Source organism: Heteronotia binoei, chromosome 7 (assembly GCF_032191835.1).
Source record: "Heteronotia binoei isolate CCM8104 ecotype False Entrance Well chromosome 7, APGP_CSIRO_Hbin_v1, whole genome shotgun sequence".
NCBI classification, from domain to species: domain Eukaryota; kingdom Metazoa; phylum Chordata; class Lepidosauria; order Squamata; family Gekkonidae; genus Heteronotia; species Heteronotia binoei.
Window position 1 is genome coordinate 67,236,600 of NC_083229.1, and position 16,101 is coordinate 67,252,700.

The window sequence follows — 16,101 nt, forward strand, 5'->3', positions numbered from 1 at the left end:
AGCTGAGAGTCTCATAACTTTCCCAAGAGGGTAGAGAGCACATTGATGTATATGTTGTAGTGAAGATCCAAACTGTCAAATCTGCTTAAAGGGCTGTTGTCAGCCCCCTTGAATTTTTTATGAACACCCAAAAATACAGAGCTTGGCCACTGGCCGCAGACAAATGACTCACAAGCCATAATGGACATTCATAAGTGAAACACTATAATTTTGGCCATGCACCCCGTGCAAGTGGCATTGTTAGTGTGAAAAGGGTGAGGTTGTAGTATAAATATGCTTTTCTCTTTGTGCAATTTTAAATTTTGTTTGGTGTGCATTTTCATAGACGAGGGTTGTAGACATGATATTCTTCTTCTCCTTTCTGTTCCTATCTGAGATTGAGATGCAAATCAAAGGGTTTTTTAGGTCTTTGGCCTGGGCACAGAATTTTCCTTTACTTGTCTTAAAAAACTGCACCTTGATTCTTTTTATCAGAGTATATCATATATCTGTCTTAAAGAGCATGGCAGAAACAATACTGATGTTTTAAAAGGAAACTCTCTAGTTATTCACTGTAGTTAATGGAGGGGGTGTTGTTATATGAGTTCTGCAAAGAATGTAAGTGTCATATTTATACAAACCTTGCATTTCATAAAAACGACTCTTTCAGCATTGAATTCAGTGGTCAGGTTCATGCTTTCTGTTCTAAAACACTAAAAACACCAAGGCTGCATTCGGGCAGTGACATGCCATTTGTCTCAGATCTGTAGTACTCAGAGTTGCCACTAGATGTCTCCAAGAAATAAAAACATTCAAACTAAACTGGAGCAGCATAAATCCAAGTAGTCAGCCGTGTTGGTCTGAAGTAGTAGAACAAAATAGGAGTCAATTGCACCTTTAAAACCAGATTAGTTTTATTCAGAACGTAAGCTTTTGTGTACTTTCTAAGCACACTTCATCAGATGAAGAATCCGGTACAGTGATAATTTATTCTTGGAATGGGTGTGTATGTGTGTCATGGTTTATTAGTAGTATTATTATTGGATTGTTCAGAGCATCCTTCCAATCATATTGAGACTTAGCCTTGAAGGAGGAAGTGACAGTGATTAATACAAATTACAACATTCTTCTTCCAGGATGTGGAAAAGAAGAATGGTAAGCAATGGGCTTCCTTTTTCAGTCAGTTCAGACTGTCAAACTTTCCGTAGGGAACCAATGTAGCCTTGTCTCTTATGTCTCTTAGTGTAAGTTGCTTTAGACTTGATGTAGTCATCAGAGGCCCTATTAGCTGCCATGCAGCTTTTGGAGTTCTAATGGTGTACCTTGAGGTCCATTTTATAGAGGTTTGGTTCTCAAGGTTATGGAGACTAACATGAAATGGTGCAGAAAAAGGATGGGTAGTTTGATCAGCTCCAAAGGCTTTGTCAGGGAAGAGTTGTGTGGTGAGACTTGTATCTGAATCATGTATTACTGTGCATGATTAGGAAGACAGGTGTATTCTAGATATGTGTTACTTTCCAATCTGAGCCCATATTCACACTCAAATAATTTGAATGTAAGGAAGAAAATCCTTTTTTCCTTCCACCTTTCCTATGGTTAAGAAACTTCTGGTTTATATTTCATACCCAGGTTTAAAAGGAACACCTCTGAGCTGCTGGCGCTTAAAATCAAAAAGGTGGCAGAGCAGTTTTTAAACTAAATCTTGGGGGAAAGCCGACAGGAGATGGAATGTCTCTGGTTCGGGAGGACTCGTCTCAAAGAGATGAAGGGTTGGCTTCTATTTTTCTACCGTGTAACGGATCAGAGTTGTCCACTGTGATGGTGACAAACAGTATGGACTGTCTGCTAGAGTCTCGAGGCGGCAGGAGAGAGGTGGCGGGCCTAGCTTGCTTGGGAAATTATAAATGTTTGTATGCAAATGCTAGAAGTGTCCGAAGTAAAATTGGTGAATTGGAATGTTTAGTGTTGGGAGAAAACATAGACATTGTGGGAATTTCAGAAACTTGGTGGAATGAGGAGAATCAGTGGGACACGGTGATTCCTGGATATAAGTTATATCGGAAGGATAGGGAGGGAAGGGTTGGAGGTGGGGTGGCTCTGTATGTCAGAGAGGATATACGGTCCAGTAAGACTGAGGTCAGAGAATTAGATTCCCTTTTAGAAATGCTTTGGGTTGAAATAGAGGGCCCAAAAGGAAATTTAACTATGGGAGTTTGTTATCGCCCACCAAATCAAAAGAGAGAGGACGATTATAATATGATGGAGGGATTAAAGATAGCGGCTAAACGTAAAAACTGTGTCGTAATAGGTGATTTTAACTACCCGCAGATTGATTGGGTCAATATGTGTTCTGGTCGAGAGAAAGAGATTGAGTTTCTTGATGCTCTCAATGACTGTGCTATGGAGCAGATGGTCTCAGAACCTACCAGGGGTGGGGCGATCCTGGATCTGGTCCTAAGTAATGCCCAAGACTTGGTGAGAGACGTAAAAGTGATTGCGCCGCTTGGGAACAGTGACCATAATGTTATTGATTTCACCATTTGTATAAATAGGGAGTTGCCCAAAAAGACCGCCACAACCACATTTAACTTTAAAAGGGGTAAATTCTCTGAGATGAGGAGGCAAGTGAGGAGGAAACTGAAAGGAAAGGTAAATACGGTCAAAACCCTTGGGGAAGCTTGGAGACTATTTAAAACTATAATCCTAGAAGCTCAGATAAAATACATACCACAAGTTAGGAAAGGCACAAACAGGTATAAGAAGAGGCCAGCATGGTTAACAAACAAAGTAATGGAAGCTGTAAAAGGTAAGAAGGACTCCTTTAAGCGGTGGAAAACCAGTCCAAGTGAGATTAATAAAAGGGAACACAGGCAGTGGCAAATCAAATGCAAGACTGTGATCAGGCAGGCAAAAAGGGACTATGAGGAGCATATTGCAAAAAACATAAAGACCAACAATAAAAATTTCTTCAAATATATTAGAAGTAGGAAACCAGCCAGGGAAGCAGTGGGGCCCTTGGATGACCATGGGGTAAAAGGATTACTGAAGGAGGATGGGGAAATGGCTGAGAAGCTGAATGCATTTTTTGCCTCCGTCTTCACCGTGGAAGATGAGAAGTGTTTGCCCGCCCCAGAACCACTAATATTGGAAGGGGTGTTGAAAGACCTGAGTCAGATTGAGGTGACAAAAGAGGAGGTCCTACAACTAATAGACAAATTAAAAACTAATAAGTCACCGGGTCCGGATGGCATACATCCGAGAGTTCTGAAAGAACTCAAAGTTGAACTTGTGGATCTTCTAACAAAAATCTGTAATCTTTCATTGAAATCTGCCTCCGTTCCTGAGGACTGGAAGGTAGCAAATGTCACCCCCATCTTTAAAAAGGGTTCCAGAGGAGATCCGGGAAATTACAGGCCAGTCAGTCTGACTTCAATACCGGGAAAGTTGGTAGAAACCATTATCAAGGACAGAATGAGTAGGCACATTGATGAACACGGGTTATTGAGGAAGACTCAGCATGGGTTCTGCAAGGGAAGATCTTGCCTCACTAACCTGTTACATTTCTTTGAGGGGGTGAACAAACATGTGGACAAAGGAGACCCGATAGATGTTGTTTACCTTGACTTCCAGAAAGCTTTTGATAAAGTTCCTCATCAAAGGCTCCTTAGAAAGCTTGAGAGTCATGGAGTAAAAGGACAGGTCCTCTTGTGGATCAAAAACTGGCTGAGTAATAGGAAGCAGAGAGTGAGTATAAATGGGCAGTCTTCGCAGTGGAGGACGGTAAGCAGTGGGGTGCCGCAGGGCTCGGTACTGGGTCCCATCCTCTTTAACTTGTTCATAAATGATTTAGAGTTGGGAGTGAGCAGTGAAGTGGCCAAATTTGCGGATGACACTAAATTGTTCAGGGTGGTGAGAACCAGAGAGGATTGTGAGGAACTCCAAAGGGATCTGTTGAGGCTGGGTGAGTGGGCGTCAACGTGGCAGATGCGGTTCAATGTGGCCAAGTGCAAAGTAATGCACATTGGAGCCAAGAATCCCAGCTACAAATGCAAGTTGATGGGGTGTGAACTGGCAGAGACAGACCAAGAGAGAGATCTTGGGGTCATGGTAGATAATTCACTGAAAATGTCAAGACAGTGTGCCTTTGCAATAAAAAAGGCCAACGCCATGCTGGGAATTATTAGGAAGGGAATTGAAAACAAATCAGCCAGTATCATAATGCCTCTGTATAAATCGATGGTGCGGTCTCATTTGGAGTACTGTGTGCAGTTCTGGTCGCCGCACCTCAAAAAGGATATTATAGCATTGGAGAAAGTTCAGAAAAGGGCAACTAAAATGATTAAAGGGCTGGAACACCTTCCCTATGAAGAAAGGTTGAAACGCTTAGGGCTCTTTAGCTTGGAGAAACGTCGACTGAGGGGTGACATGATAGAAGTTTACAAGATAATGCATGGGATGGAGAAAGTAGAGAAAGAAGTACTTTTCTCCCTTTCTCACAATACAAGAACTCGTGGGCATTCGATGAAATTGCTGAGCAGACAGGTTAAAACGGATAAAAGGAAGTACTTCTTCACCCAAAGGGTGATTAACATGTGGAATTCACTGCCACAGGAGGTGGTGGCGTCCACAAGCATAGCCACCTTCAAGAAGGGGTTAGATAAAAATATGGAGCAGAGGTCCATCAGTGGCTATTAGCCACAGTGTGTGTGTGTGTGTGTGTGTGTGTGTGTGTATATATATATATATATATATATATATATATATATATATATATATATATATATATTTGGCCGCTGTGTGACACAGAATGTTGGACTGGATGGGCCATTGGCCTGATCTAACATGGCTTCTCTTATGTTCTTATGTTCTTATGAGCTGTAAGGGAGGGTTCTTTGACAAGTGGCAGAGCACCACTATAAGCTCAGAATACTGACATGAGTGAAAACAAAACTAAAGTTTACCACGGTTAATAATCCAAAGAACTTTGGTAAATCAGCAAGTTCAAGCAGTTCAAATAATAGGAGTAAGAATTGGGATGCTGTCACATGGCTTCCAAACTGTGAACTAATGGCAAAATGAACACTGATGTTGCACTTCATATGTACTGATCTTTAGCATTTTTTCCTACCTGGAGATCATACTGTAGAGGACAACATCATGGCTGCTTGACTTGGAAGTTCAAGGATCCTATAAAAACTATATATCAAGAAACCTTTGTGAGAGGGTAGCAGTTCTGTAATGGTTCTGGAGAATATATGTTTCATAATACAAATGAAGCTTCACAGATCAGTCTCTGGTTTGCCTATTTGGAATCTTTGCCAGATATATGTAAAGCAGATACTTTTAATTCTGATATATCTTGCTTCTGCAAGTCAAGCATTGCCTATTAAATCATGCATCCTTATTTGCATATTTTTATTTTTTATCCTATTTATATAATGGTGGGGTGAGGGTGGTTGCAGTCTGCGTTCAGTAGTACCTCAAGATAATATTTATTTGTTGTAATTTCATTTATTAATATTTTAGGCAGTACAGGGCTTGCTAAGTATTATTTTATTTATTTTAGTCATTATTTTAAAAAGTTGCCCTGTGTGCTGATCGACTGGTATATTTTTCATTAATTTTTTATAAAACAGACTGACTAGGGAAAAGGGGAATTTGAAGAGACTAAAGAGTTAGATGCTACCAGTTTCCCCATAGTCTCCCCCAATTCCTTTCTCACTCCAGCCTCTGTCCCATGTTGCTCTTGTCCAGTGGGTCCCCCATTCCCTGGCAGAACTTTTTGGGTTGTCAAAAAGAGCTCACCTTTTGCTCATCTTTTGCCAGCAGAAAAACTGGCAGGATCCAGCAGAAAAAACACTGTCAAATTATTCAAGCTTGGATGTGGCATTGATGTCATCCTGCTTTTTGAGGTGTTCAGACTGCATCACACTCTTAGAAATACACTTCAGTCTGTGCTACCTAACTTTCTTTTGAAGCGCTATCTGCAACCAGCTTTAGCTAGAGCACTGATAAATAAGCTGATTAATGGCCTGACTGCATGACTTGGTAAACAAGATTGAGGATGCTTTTTGCAATAGCAGCTGGATCCAACTGTGGCAAAACATCAGGCACTAGCAATGATGGGCTCATTTTATATTCCCATGAAGGAGGCACAGACATCTGCCTGCAGGGTGTTTTCTCTCTCTCTTGGCAGGATGACATGGTAAATTAGGAGTTCGTACAGTATTCTATAATCTTTCTTTTAGAGTTCACAATATGTTCAGTGTGTTGCTGGATGTCTGCAGCTGATGCTCAGGGTCAATGAATACCGTTTTGCATGGGTGGAATCTGATGGGGTGAATTGGTGAGTATATGATGTACAGAAGTAGTGAAACTTCTAATGTATAAATGGCATGTTTTCTGAGGGCTGATGGTGTTTTGGCTCTTTTTTAATTCCCCAGAAGCATGTTTCCATGTATATCCTAAACCAATGTAACACATGTTTTTAGGGTTTGTAGAATCTTTCGGGCTCAAGTGCCGTGTTCTACTGGAGAAAGTTTTCCTTCCAGACGTTTCGTTCTCAGCTGCGGAGAACATCCTCAGTGGCGTTGCAGCCGGAGCAGGCGCTCTGACCTTCTTGGCTGCTGTGCATTGAGTGGGGCCAGGGCTGATGGAGAGCTGCTATTTCTAGGCTGGAGGGGGTGTGGTGAAAGGGCAATAGGTTTGTGGATGTGCCCATTGTTTGGTGGGGCTTCCTGGAAGGGTAGTGATATGGAATCTGGCTGTTGAATATGACCATTGTTCTGTGTTAATTGCTGGGAGGGTTGGAAGGGGTGTGAAGATAAGGAAGATGGTTGTTGACTGTACTGATTGTTCTGTGGAATATGCTGGTTGTTCTGTGACTTTTTGCAATTTATAGACTAATTTGCAGAAAGTCACAGAACAACCAGCATATTCCACAGAACAATCAGCACAGTCAACAACCATCTTCCTTATCTTCACACCCCTTCCAACCCTCCCAGCAATTAACACAGAACAATGGTCACATTCAACAGCAGTTTCCTTATCACTACCCTTCCAGGAAGCCCCACCAAACAATGGGCACATCCGCAAACCTATTGCCCTTTCACCACACCCCCTCCAGCCTAGAAATAGCAGCTCTCCAGCAGCCCTGGCCCCACTCAATGCACAGCAGCCAAGAAGGTCAGAGCGCCTGCTCCGGCTGCAACGCCACTGAGGATGTTCTCCGCAGCTGAGAACGAAACGTCTGGAAGGAAAACTTTCTCCAGTAGAACATGGCACTTGAGCCCGAAAGATTCTACAAACCCTAATGATGTTACCAGCCGTGAAAACCTGAAATCTTTGATAACACATGTCTCTCAGAGAATTCTGGGTGTCATAGTTGTCACAAGCTATGTCTTACCTGGCAGCTACCTCACTCCCTTGACATCTGAGCTACATAGCTGAGGAGCATTGTGAGGAAATTTTTGGCCTCTCCCATCCTGTTGGATCAGATCTAGGATGGCAACTACCACCAGATAGATTCCATTCTTGGAAGAGATGGTTTCTGGTTCCCTTGGCTTGCTTCCCTTCCTGTCAGTCCATCCTTCCCTCTCTTTTGGGTCTTCCTCTCCTTATATAGCTTAGCAGTCTTATGGGTTTACATGAGTTGGAGTCACTTATGGAAGGACATTGTCCCAAGATCAAACACTGGTTTCTAGAAGAATGTCATTCTGCTGAAAGTCTAATTGCACAGGTAGCACAAATAGGTAGCAAGTATTTTACAACAAAAGACAAATAACAAGATTGACTGGAGAAAAAACAAATATAAAACAGGCTACCTAGAGTTGACTGACACTATTCTGAATATCCTCTCATTTTTTCTTGGTTGCGGGATGGGTCAGTCTCTGCCTCACTCTGAATCAGCTTGCTGAGACTCATCTCTCCTGTGTTGTATGGATGTGACATTGTTGTGTTCATCTGTTTCTGTGATAGTGGACTGGAGTGTATTCCCTGGTACAGACCAATAACAGTTTGGGGCTTATTTTCCATTTCTGGCCCCCACTCCACAGTTTGGGTTTGGGGCAGTCTGTCAATTGGCACAAAAACCTGGTCTTCCATCAGAAGAAAGGTGACAACTTAGGCAATGTCTGACTGGATTTTCCAAGTTATGCATCGCCCTAAAATTGCTGTTCTGCCCCTTTATTGAAGCTTGGGATCTGATGACAGCTTCAGGCAAAAGAACATTTATTATTTTAGCATAAGAATGACCATCTTTCATAGCAATAATTCTGTATGGGAACCTGAAGCTTTGAACAGAACTTTCAGTAGCTTCATCAGATAATAAACAGTCCCATTACTGAAAGCTATGCTAATTTTAGGAGTGGCTTATAGCTCACATACATCTTTTATCACAGTAGCAGTTACAAAACCTTGCATTCTTATTAGAGGGTATATTCTATTCAATTGACTTGTTTTTGAGTAAATGCTTAACATTGCACAGCAGATAAATTATGGGTTACATGGGAAAATTGTTGTTCTAAACCCTTTTCTAACACAAGACTGGAGTGCGACATAGAAGTTTGTTGCCAGTTTCAGAGCTTCTGTTTCTTTGCTATCTGCTGTTGAAAGCACATTAACATAAAACCTTGAAACAGAACCATTAGCAATTCATGTTGAAATTTCAAAGCTCTTCTGTATAAACCTGGAGCAGCTGCAGTCCCTCCAAAACTTCAGACTGAATTCAGGCTGAACGATCATCTACCATTTGGCTCTCTTTAGAATCTGTCTAAACATTTTCACAAGTGCACAGAGTCTGGATGTGGACATTTCAGTATTCGATAAACTAATATTCATGACTGAAGTGCTTCCAAATGGCCTTAGAGAAAGAACAGCTTTGCCCTTTGTGATATTTAAGACTTTTGGAGGGTTTTTTTTGTGGCAAGTGGCAGTGTAAGGGTGCTGGGAACATGGATGCTTAAGGTCACAAAAGCAAAGTGTTCTCTTCTGCTGAGTGATATGTTTTCATGTGACCTTTTCCCCCCTCCAGTATCATGGGCGTGCTGAGTAACAAATGTGGTTTCCAACTCCAGTATCAGATGATTTTCTCTATCTGGCTGTTGGCATTTAGTCCTCAAATGTGTGAATATTTACGGCGTTATAATATTGTCCCAGTCCTGTCAGACATTCTTCAGGAGTCTGTGAAAGAGAAAGTGACCAGGATCATTCTTGCAGCATTCCGGGTGAGTTCTGTGGACTAGAAAGCCTTTATACAAGAAACATTCTTGCTATAGAAGGAAAGCCAGGGGCTCAGTGGTAGAACACATACTTCGTATGCAAAAGGCCCAACTTCAATCCCTCACACCTCCAGTTAAAGGGTCTCAGCAGGTATGGGGATGGACATTTCACTTCCTGAGACTTTTAAGAGCTGCTGTTAGTCAGAATAGGCAATCCTGAACTGGACCAGTAGTGTCACTCAATATAATATAACTTCATACTTCCATGAGTACTGTTCCACGGTATGTCACCTGCCCCACATTACAGAAAAGAGGGCAAGGCCCTTGCACAGTGGGGCTTGTGCTTGGCATGTGGTCCCCCCCCCCACACACACACTTTAAATGGCAGGCGCCAGACGAATGGGTAAGCAGCAAGCCTCCCTGAGGTGCAGACTTCATGCCAGGGATGGAAGTAAATGTGGATCCTTTGGATCATGGTAACTGCAGATGTGGCTCTCCACAAGCTGTGAAGTGAGTGCTGTTGCCCTAATACATGTCTTCTTGAGCTTGATAATTGAAATAGTTTAAAAAGTGTTAAAGGTAATATCTTTAAGGGTGGTCTCCTCTGCTTGAATTGCAGTCCACCATCCTGTCTCAGTGCCTTCTGCCTATTTGCACATTTTGTTTTGAACTCAAAGTATGCTAGTTGGAAGTGATGGGGAAAATTCACACACATAGTGCCCCTTGATTGTGTCAGTGCAGAGAAGTTAAAAAGTCTTCTTCAATGATGGTAGGGTTTTCATGAAGACATTTTATTACTTGTCTCCCCAGAATCTTCTAGAAAAGTCTACTGAAAGAGAAACCCGTCAAGAATATGCTCTTGCCATGATCCAATGCAAAGTTCTAAAGCAGCTGGAGAACTTGGAGCAACAGAAGTATGATGATGAAGATATAAGTGAGGATATCAAGTTTCTGCTGGAGAAACTCGGGGAGAGTGTCCAGGACCTCAGGTAAATTTGCCTGTGGTGTTTAGTAACAGAATCTGTCACAAATTCATTTGTTTATATTAATTTCTTAGTTTCTTTTCAAATACTTCTAAGTGGCGTATAACAGCTTTCAGCCACCCTAACATCATTAAACCAAGTTGAAGTCACAATAATAATTAAAGATGAGTTCAGTTATTCAGATTGTTGTTGACAAGGAGGGTATAAAACCTCAGCCAACAAACTCATTGATATATCATTCACTTAATGCCCCCCGCCCCCCCATGAAAGAGGCTTTCTTCACTGGTGGAACAGCTGTACAGATGGAGCCAAGCAGTCTTCTCAGGGCCAAAACCTCTGGGTTACTGATGAAGAAAGCTATGCTCAGGGCCAACCCTGCCACTAGGCAAACTAGGTGATCGCCATGGGCGCTTACCTTCTGGGGGCACCAGTTAGGGCATTCCCATGTGACTTGGTGGTGTTATCAGTGCGGGAGGGGCACCAGAGGTTAGCCTTGGTTAGGGTGCCAGACAGTCTAGGGCCAGCCCTGGCCATGCTATGTGTGAGGCTTATCTGGGTCTCCCTATAAGATGGAACGTTAAGCAGAGCCTTCCTGAGTGGTCTCTGTGTGTGAAGGAGGAGGATCTCTGTGGGAACAGATTCTGAGGTAGACTGGGCCCACAACTTTTAGGACTTCCAAGGTCAATGTCAGTAGATTTAACCTGATTTGGGAAAAAATAGGATCCCCGTGCAGTTCTTTCACTATTGTGATATGGCATATTTGTTCCTGTGCTCACTAGGCAGGAGTCTGGCTATGGCATTTTTACTAGTTGGAGTGTTCCAATTATCTTTTGAGGACAGGAGGATTTGTATTAGCCTGATCTAGAGATTGCCAAGGCATGAATGACTACAGCAGGGCCTTGGTCTTTCAAAAAAGGTTTCATCTGACATATCAGCCCAAACTGAAAAAAGTATCCCTGGCCACTGCTGCTGCCTGGGAGTCCAGGAGCAGCAGATGATCCAGAATATCCCCAGGCTGTGAATCTGATCTTTCAAGAACCACATGATCCCATCTATGGGCATTTCACCTTCCATTCTGATTCTAGGACTGGATTATTTGGATGGGGTGAAATAGAGATGGGAGCATTCTGCATACTCCTGCTGACTTCACCCAGTGGTTTCATATAACTGTTGAGAGTTGTGTGTGATAAGACTGATTCAGATTTAAGGCCCTTGGAGTCAAGTAGTAATTAACCAAGACTTAACTTATCGAACCTTCCCCCAGAAAAGAACAGAGCCACCTCAAAGTGGTGCCCCCCAATAACATGTTCATTTGTTTATATTAGATTTCTTAGCTTCTTTTCAAATGGCATATAACAAATAGCTTTCAGCCACCCTAACATCATTAAACCAAGTTGAAGTCACAATAATAATTAAAGATGAGTTTAGTTATTCACCTTGTAGTTGTTCATTCAAAGCCACTGAGAAATCACAAAGAAATAGCAGGGTTCCCAGTCCCTATCTTTTTCACAGTCAAGGCCACCAAGGCGGTCTCAGACCCCAAATTCAATTTAAACACAAACTAAAATGAATCTCGACAGGGAGCACGTGTTGGTTACTGGTCTTTCTTTAAGGCAGGGGCTTAAGGCTCATAGTGTCCAGCCTTCATAGAAACAGCCAAACAGCTTGAAACTGCAGGTGTTTTCTTAGTATGAAAATGCTGTTTCCTTAGTATGATGGCATTCTGAGCTAGGAAGAGCTCGGAAGTACCCATTGCATTTCCAAAGAAAGCTTGGTGGTACCAATTACATGTCCAAGTTGATCATGTTAATAGCTTTTTTTGGGGGGGGGGGTTGTTAATCACTTTAGAGTTACAGCTGACTTCTCTACTGCACGATTCAATAGCACCTGCCAACACAAGGAACAGCCTCAAGCATTTTTTCTTGGACAAATAAGAGGTTTGTTTAATGAGAATGTTTGTTACAGGGAGTCGTGCATCCAGTAGCTTCATGATACAAGCTAATTGAGGAAACTTTCACTAATGAGATTCTGGCCTTTGATTTTAATGAGGAATGAGTTGGATAACTGCATTTTCTATCTGGTGAAACACCTAATGTTTTCATCTCTCCTGGTCACCCTCAACCCCAATGAAACTAACGTTTAGCAGAATAACCACCGTATAATACCAGGAAGTCAAGAGAATAGGCAAAGTGCCCCTCCTCTAACCTTATATACCACAAAAACTTTGGAAAAGCACAGTTGGCTTCACCCAGTGCCTAAAGTTGAAATGAGAAGGTGCCAAGCGAACAAATGCAGGCAGCCAGTTCCTCCTCTAAGCTCTCTGTGCTTGCCCTTTGGGTGGGAGGGGAGCATACAAGTCAGGTCTCCAGTGTAGATCTTCATGGCTCATAGGCTCACTTGGGAGTTAGTAGACCTTAGGATGCTTGATTCAAATTTAAGGCCATTTAGATCATTTTTGTCACACCATTATACTTCAGTGCAGCCTGCTAACTGAAGGGTTGGAATATTTTAAGTTCTTATCATTATTGTGGCTTTAAATAAAATTGTGACTTGCAGTGATCTTTACAGAGCTTTGTAAGTCCTGGGGGAACTTAAGTGGAACCTTCCTCTCTTTTTCTTAAGTCTGAAGAGAGCCAGTGTGGTATAGTGGTTAGAGTACTGGACCAGGATTTGGGAGATCCAGGTTTGAATCCCCACTCTACCTTGGAAATGTGCTGGGTGACTTTAGCTTGGACGTGCACACTCAGCCTAACCCACCTCACAGGGGTGTAGTGCAGATAAAATGGTGGAAAAGAGAATGATATAAGCTGCTTTGGGTCCCTGTTGGGGACAAAGGTGTTACTAATAAATGAAGTAGATAAATCTGCAAACTTAATTAGTGCTTTGCAGTTTGCATTCATCCTACTGCATTTTGTTACTGCATTTATGAACTTTGGATTTATTTCTCTTTTTTGTGTTCTTTCTGTCTTGCAGCTCATTTGATGAGTACAGTTCAGAGCTTAAGTCAGGAAGACTAGAGTGGAGTCCTGTGCACAAATCTGAGAAATTCTGGCGAGAGAATGCTGTCAGATTAAATGAAAAGAACTATGAACTATTGAAGTAAGTTCTTTTTCTGTCTCTCAAAAATATCTGGGGTTTTGTTTGTTTGTTTTTTGGTGTTGGGTCCATTTAAACAAAATAGAAAACAGTTGGAATGGTTGTATTTTTCAAAATAACCAAAGTGCAGTTGGGTATTAATAGTACAGCACTAGGCAGAGGACCTGTGGTTTTATTTTCTAGAACCAATGAATGACTTTAGGCTTCCAAGGCTTTGTCCTCACCCAGTGGAACACTTGATTTCTTTCCTTCATGTCTCTTTCATTCATGTCTCTATGCTGTATTGCAGGGGTGGTCAGCAGTAGCTCTCCAGAAGTTTTTTGCCTACAACTCCCATCAGCCCCAGCCATTGGTCATGCTGGCTGGGACTGATGGGAGTTGTAGACAAAAAATATCTGGAGAGCTATCGTTGGCCACCCCTGCTGTATTGCATTTGAGTTTTGCATTGTAAAATGCCCTAACCTGTAGCTACCCAAAGGTTCGATGAGACATCCTGTAGTTGACTTAAATGTTTCCATTCTAATGGTGGTTCTTTCTACCAGCTCAAAAGAGAAACTTCCATTCCAACCCCATATATAAGTTACATCTTCAGTGTTATACACCATATGAGCAATAGAAGTAAATCTGTATCTGACATACTATCCTCATTTATAAGTAGACTTAATGCTCCCATGTGCTCTTCAAGAGTTCTTCCTATGTAGGTTAAGAGCAACAATGAACTACAGTCACTGCTATATTGATATGTAATAAGATGTAAACTCAGAATTTGTAATTTTGACAACTAGACTCTTGCAAATTTATCTTAATCTGCAGTGGTCAGTTGTATGCAGAATACCAGCTATTTATCTTAAGCAAAGTAGCTTTTTCAGACACCAGGCATCCAAATATTTTTTTTGTTAACAGATCACAGTTATTCTATACCAAGCCCAGTTTTATACACGTTTACACAAAAATGTGGGATTCACTCACCTCCTGTTTTCTTTTGATGATTTGTAGGTTGGTTCATGATGATAGCTGTAGTTCAAGGGTGTCAAACTCATTTGTTACAAGGGCCAGATTTGACATAAGTGGAACGTTGTGTCTCAAAATGTAATGCCAGGTAGCAGAGATATAAACTTTATAAAGGACACAGACAAACACAATTATATTATTTTTTATTTAGAATACAGACATGCTTAAAACTCTTATGATATTTTGTTTAAAATGGAAAGGTGGGGAATAGTGGGATTTGGCAATGCAATTTTAAAAATAAAACATCCAGAAAAAGCATAAGGATCATATCAGAAACTGAAACTATAAAATGCTCTGAGACTAGGAAAACATGAAATGGCTGGGCATTGCAAGCTTCTTCCCTTCACTCCCAGATCTACTTACATTGGCAATGGCTCTCTGGTGTAATGTCTCCCTTTGGCTGTGGGTTCCCAGGTTAGAGTACTCACTAGGCACCAGTTTTCAGGTCCATTCAGCAGAGACAAGCTGGCTCAAAGCACCAACCAAAGCAAGCAGCAGCTTCAGCTGTCCATACAAACATCAGAAACTACTTGAACTCTGTTGTCTATCTCGGTTCAGAGACCTTAATGGAAAATCCATTCCACATTTGCTTTGCAAGCCAAGAAGCCAGCAGACAGATGGAGCTGGGAACTTCAACAGTCTTGAAACTTCAAAGTGTGAGGACAGGAGAGGGAAGAAAGGAGCCACAGGTCTGATTAAAAGCTCTGGACAGGCCAGTTGTATCCCATAGCCCACAAGTTTGACACCCCTGCTGTAGTTCCAATTCTGTGATTCTAGGGAGAAAAAGTTCTCTGTATCTACTTTTTGCACCCTTGCATAATTTTTACAAACCTCTGTCATGCCCCCTTTTAATAATCTTTTTTCTACACTGAAAAGTCCTCCTAGAAAAGGTGTTGCAGCCCCTTAACAATTTTGGTTGTTCTCCTGAGTTTTTTCCAGTTCTGGAATTATTATTATTAATTTTTTTGAGGTATGGAGACCAGAACTGCGGATATCTGCAACTATACAAGGGCACAACAAACATTGGCTGTTTGATGATTTAATAGCCCCAAGTGTGGAGCCACACACACTGAGTTGACATTTTCCTCTAGCTATGCAGCACAGCTGCAAGATCTTTCACTCTCAGTCTATGCCACTTCACAGCATTTTGGACCATGAGTCAATTTGTAAGAACCATACTTGCTACCTTAAACCAAAAGTTTGTGATTCCAGAATTTGAAACACATGTAAAAATGTTCACATTCAAGAGCCTGTTGGAAACAGTTGGAGCTTCTTTATTTCATATATTTGACTGTTTTAACAATGCTTGAACTTTGAAACTCTGAGCATCTATTTAAGGTAATGACTTAACGAACACAAAGCATCCATGCAAGTGTGATTGTTCATCAGTGACCATATCACTCTCAACATGTTTGGATTTGGGCTGAGTGTTCAGTGAAATTTAATAGACCTTTTTGGAAGGTCTAATATTGCCTTTTCAAAATGAGCTACTCATTCCAGTATCCATAATATTTTAATTGACACTTTAATATTTCTGATTTGAAATTAAATATTTGTAACTTGAAATTAGATGTTTGTAAAGTGCCTCAAAGGACTTTGTTCAGTGTGAACTAAATTTCTTACTCTAAGTAACGTTGACTTGCTTTCGTACAAACAGGAACTTTCTAATAAAAAAAGGATTGACTCTTTTATCAAAGATTTCAGGTTTTCACGGCTGGTAAAATCATTAGGGTTTGTAGAATCTTTTGGGCTCTGTTCTACTGGAGAAAGTTTTCCTTCCAGACGTTTCGTTCTCAGCTGCGGAGAACATCCTC

The 16,101-nt window shown here is 41.4% G+C and overlaps 1 protein-coding gene across 1 annotated transcript in view; it reads left to right on the forward strand.

The window, feature by feature from the left end:
* ATP6V1H (ATPase H+ transporting V1 subunit H) overlaps positions 1–16,101 on the forward strand; it is a 55,217-nt gene that overhangs the window by 24,330 nt on the left and 14,786 nt on the right. The window contains exons 8-11 of the mRNA XM_060243795.1: positions 6,228–6,325; positions 9,011–9,203; positions 10,008–10,186; positions 13,154–13,279. Of these exons, the coding sequence (XP_060099778.1) occupies positions 6,228–6,325; positions 9,011–9,203; positions 10,008–10,186; positions 13,154–13,279 (596 nt within the window). The remainder of the gene's footprint in view (positions 1–6,227; positions 6,326–9,010; positions 9,204–10,007; positions 10,187–13,153; positions 13,280–16,101) is intronic.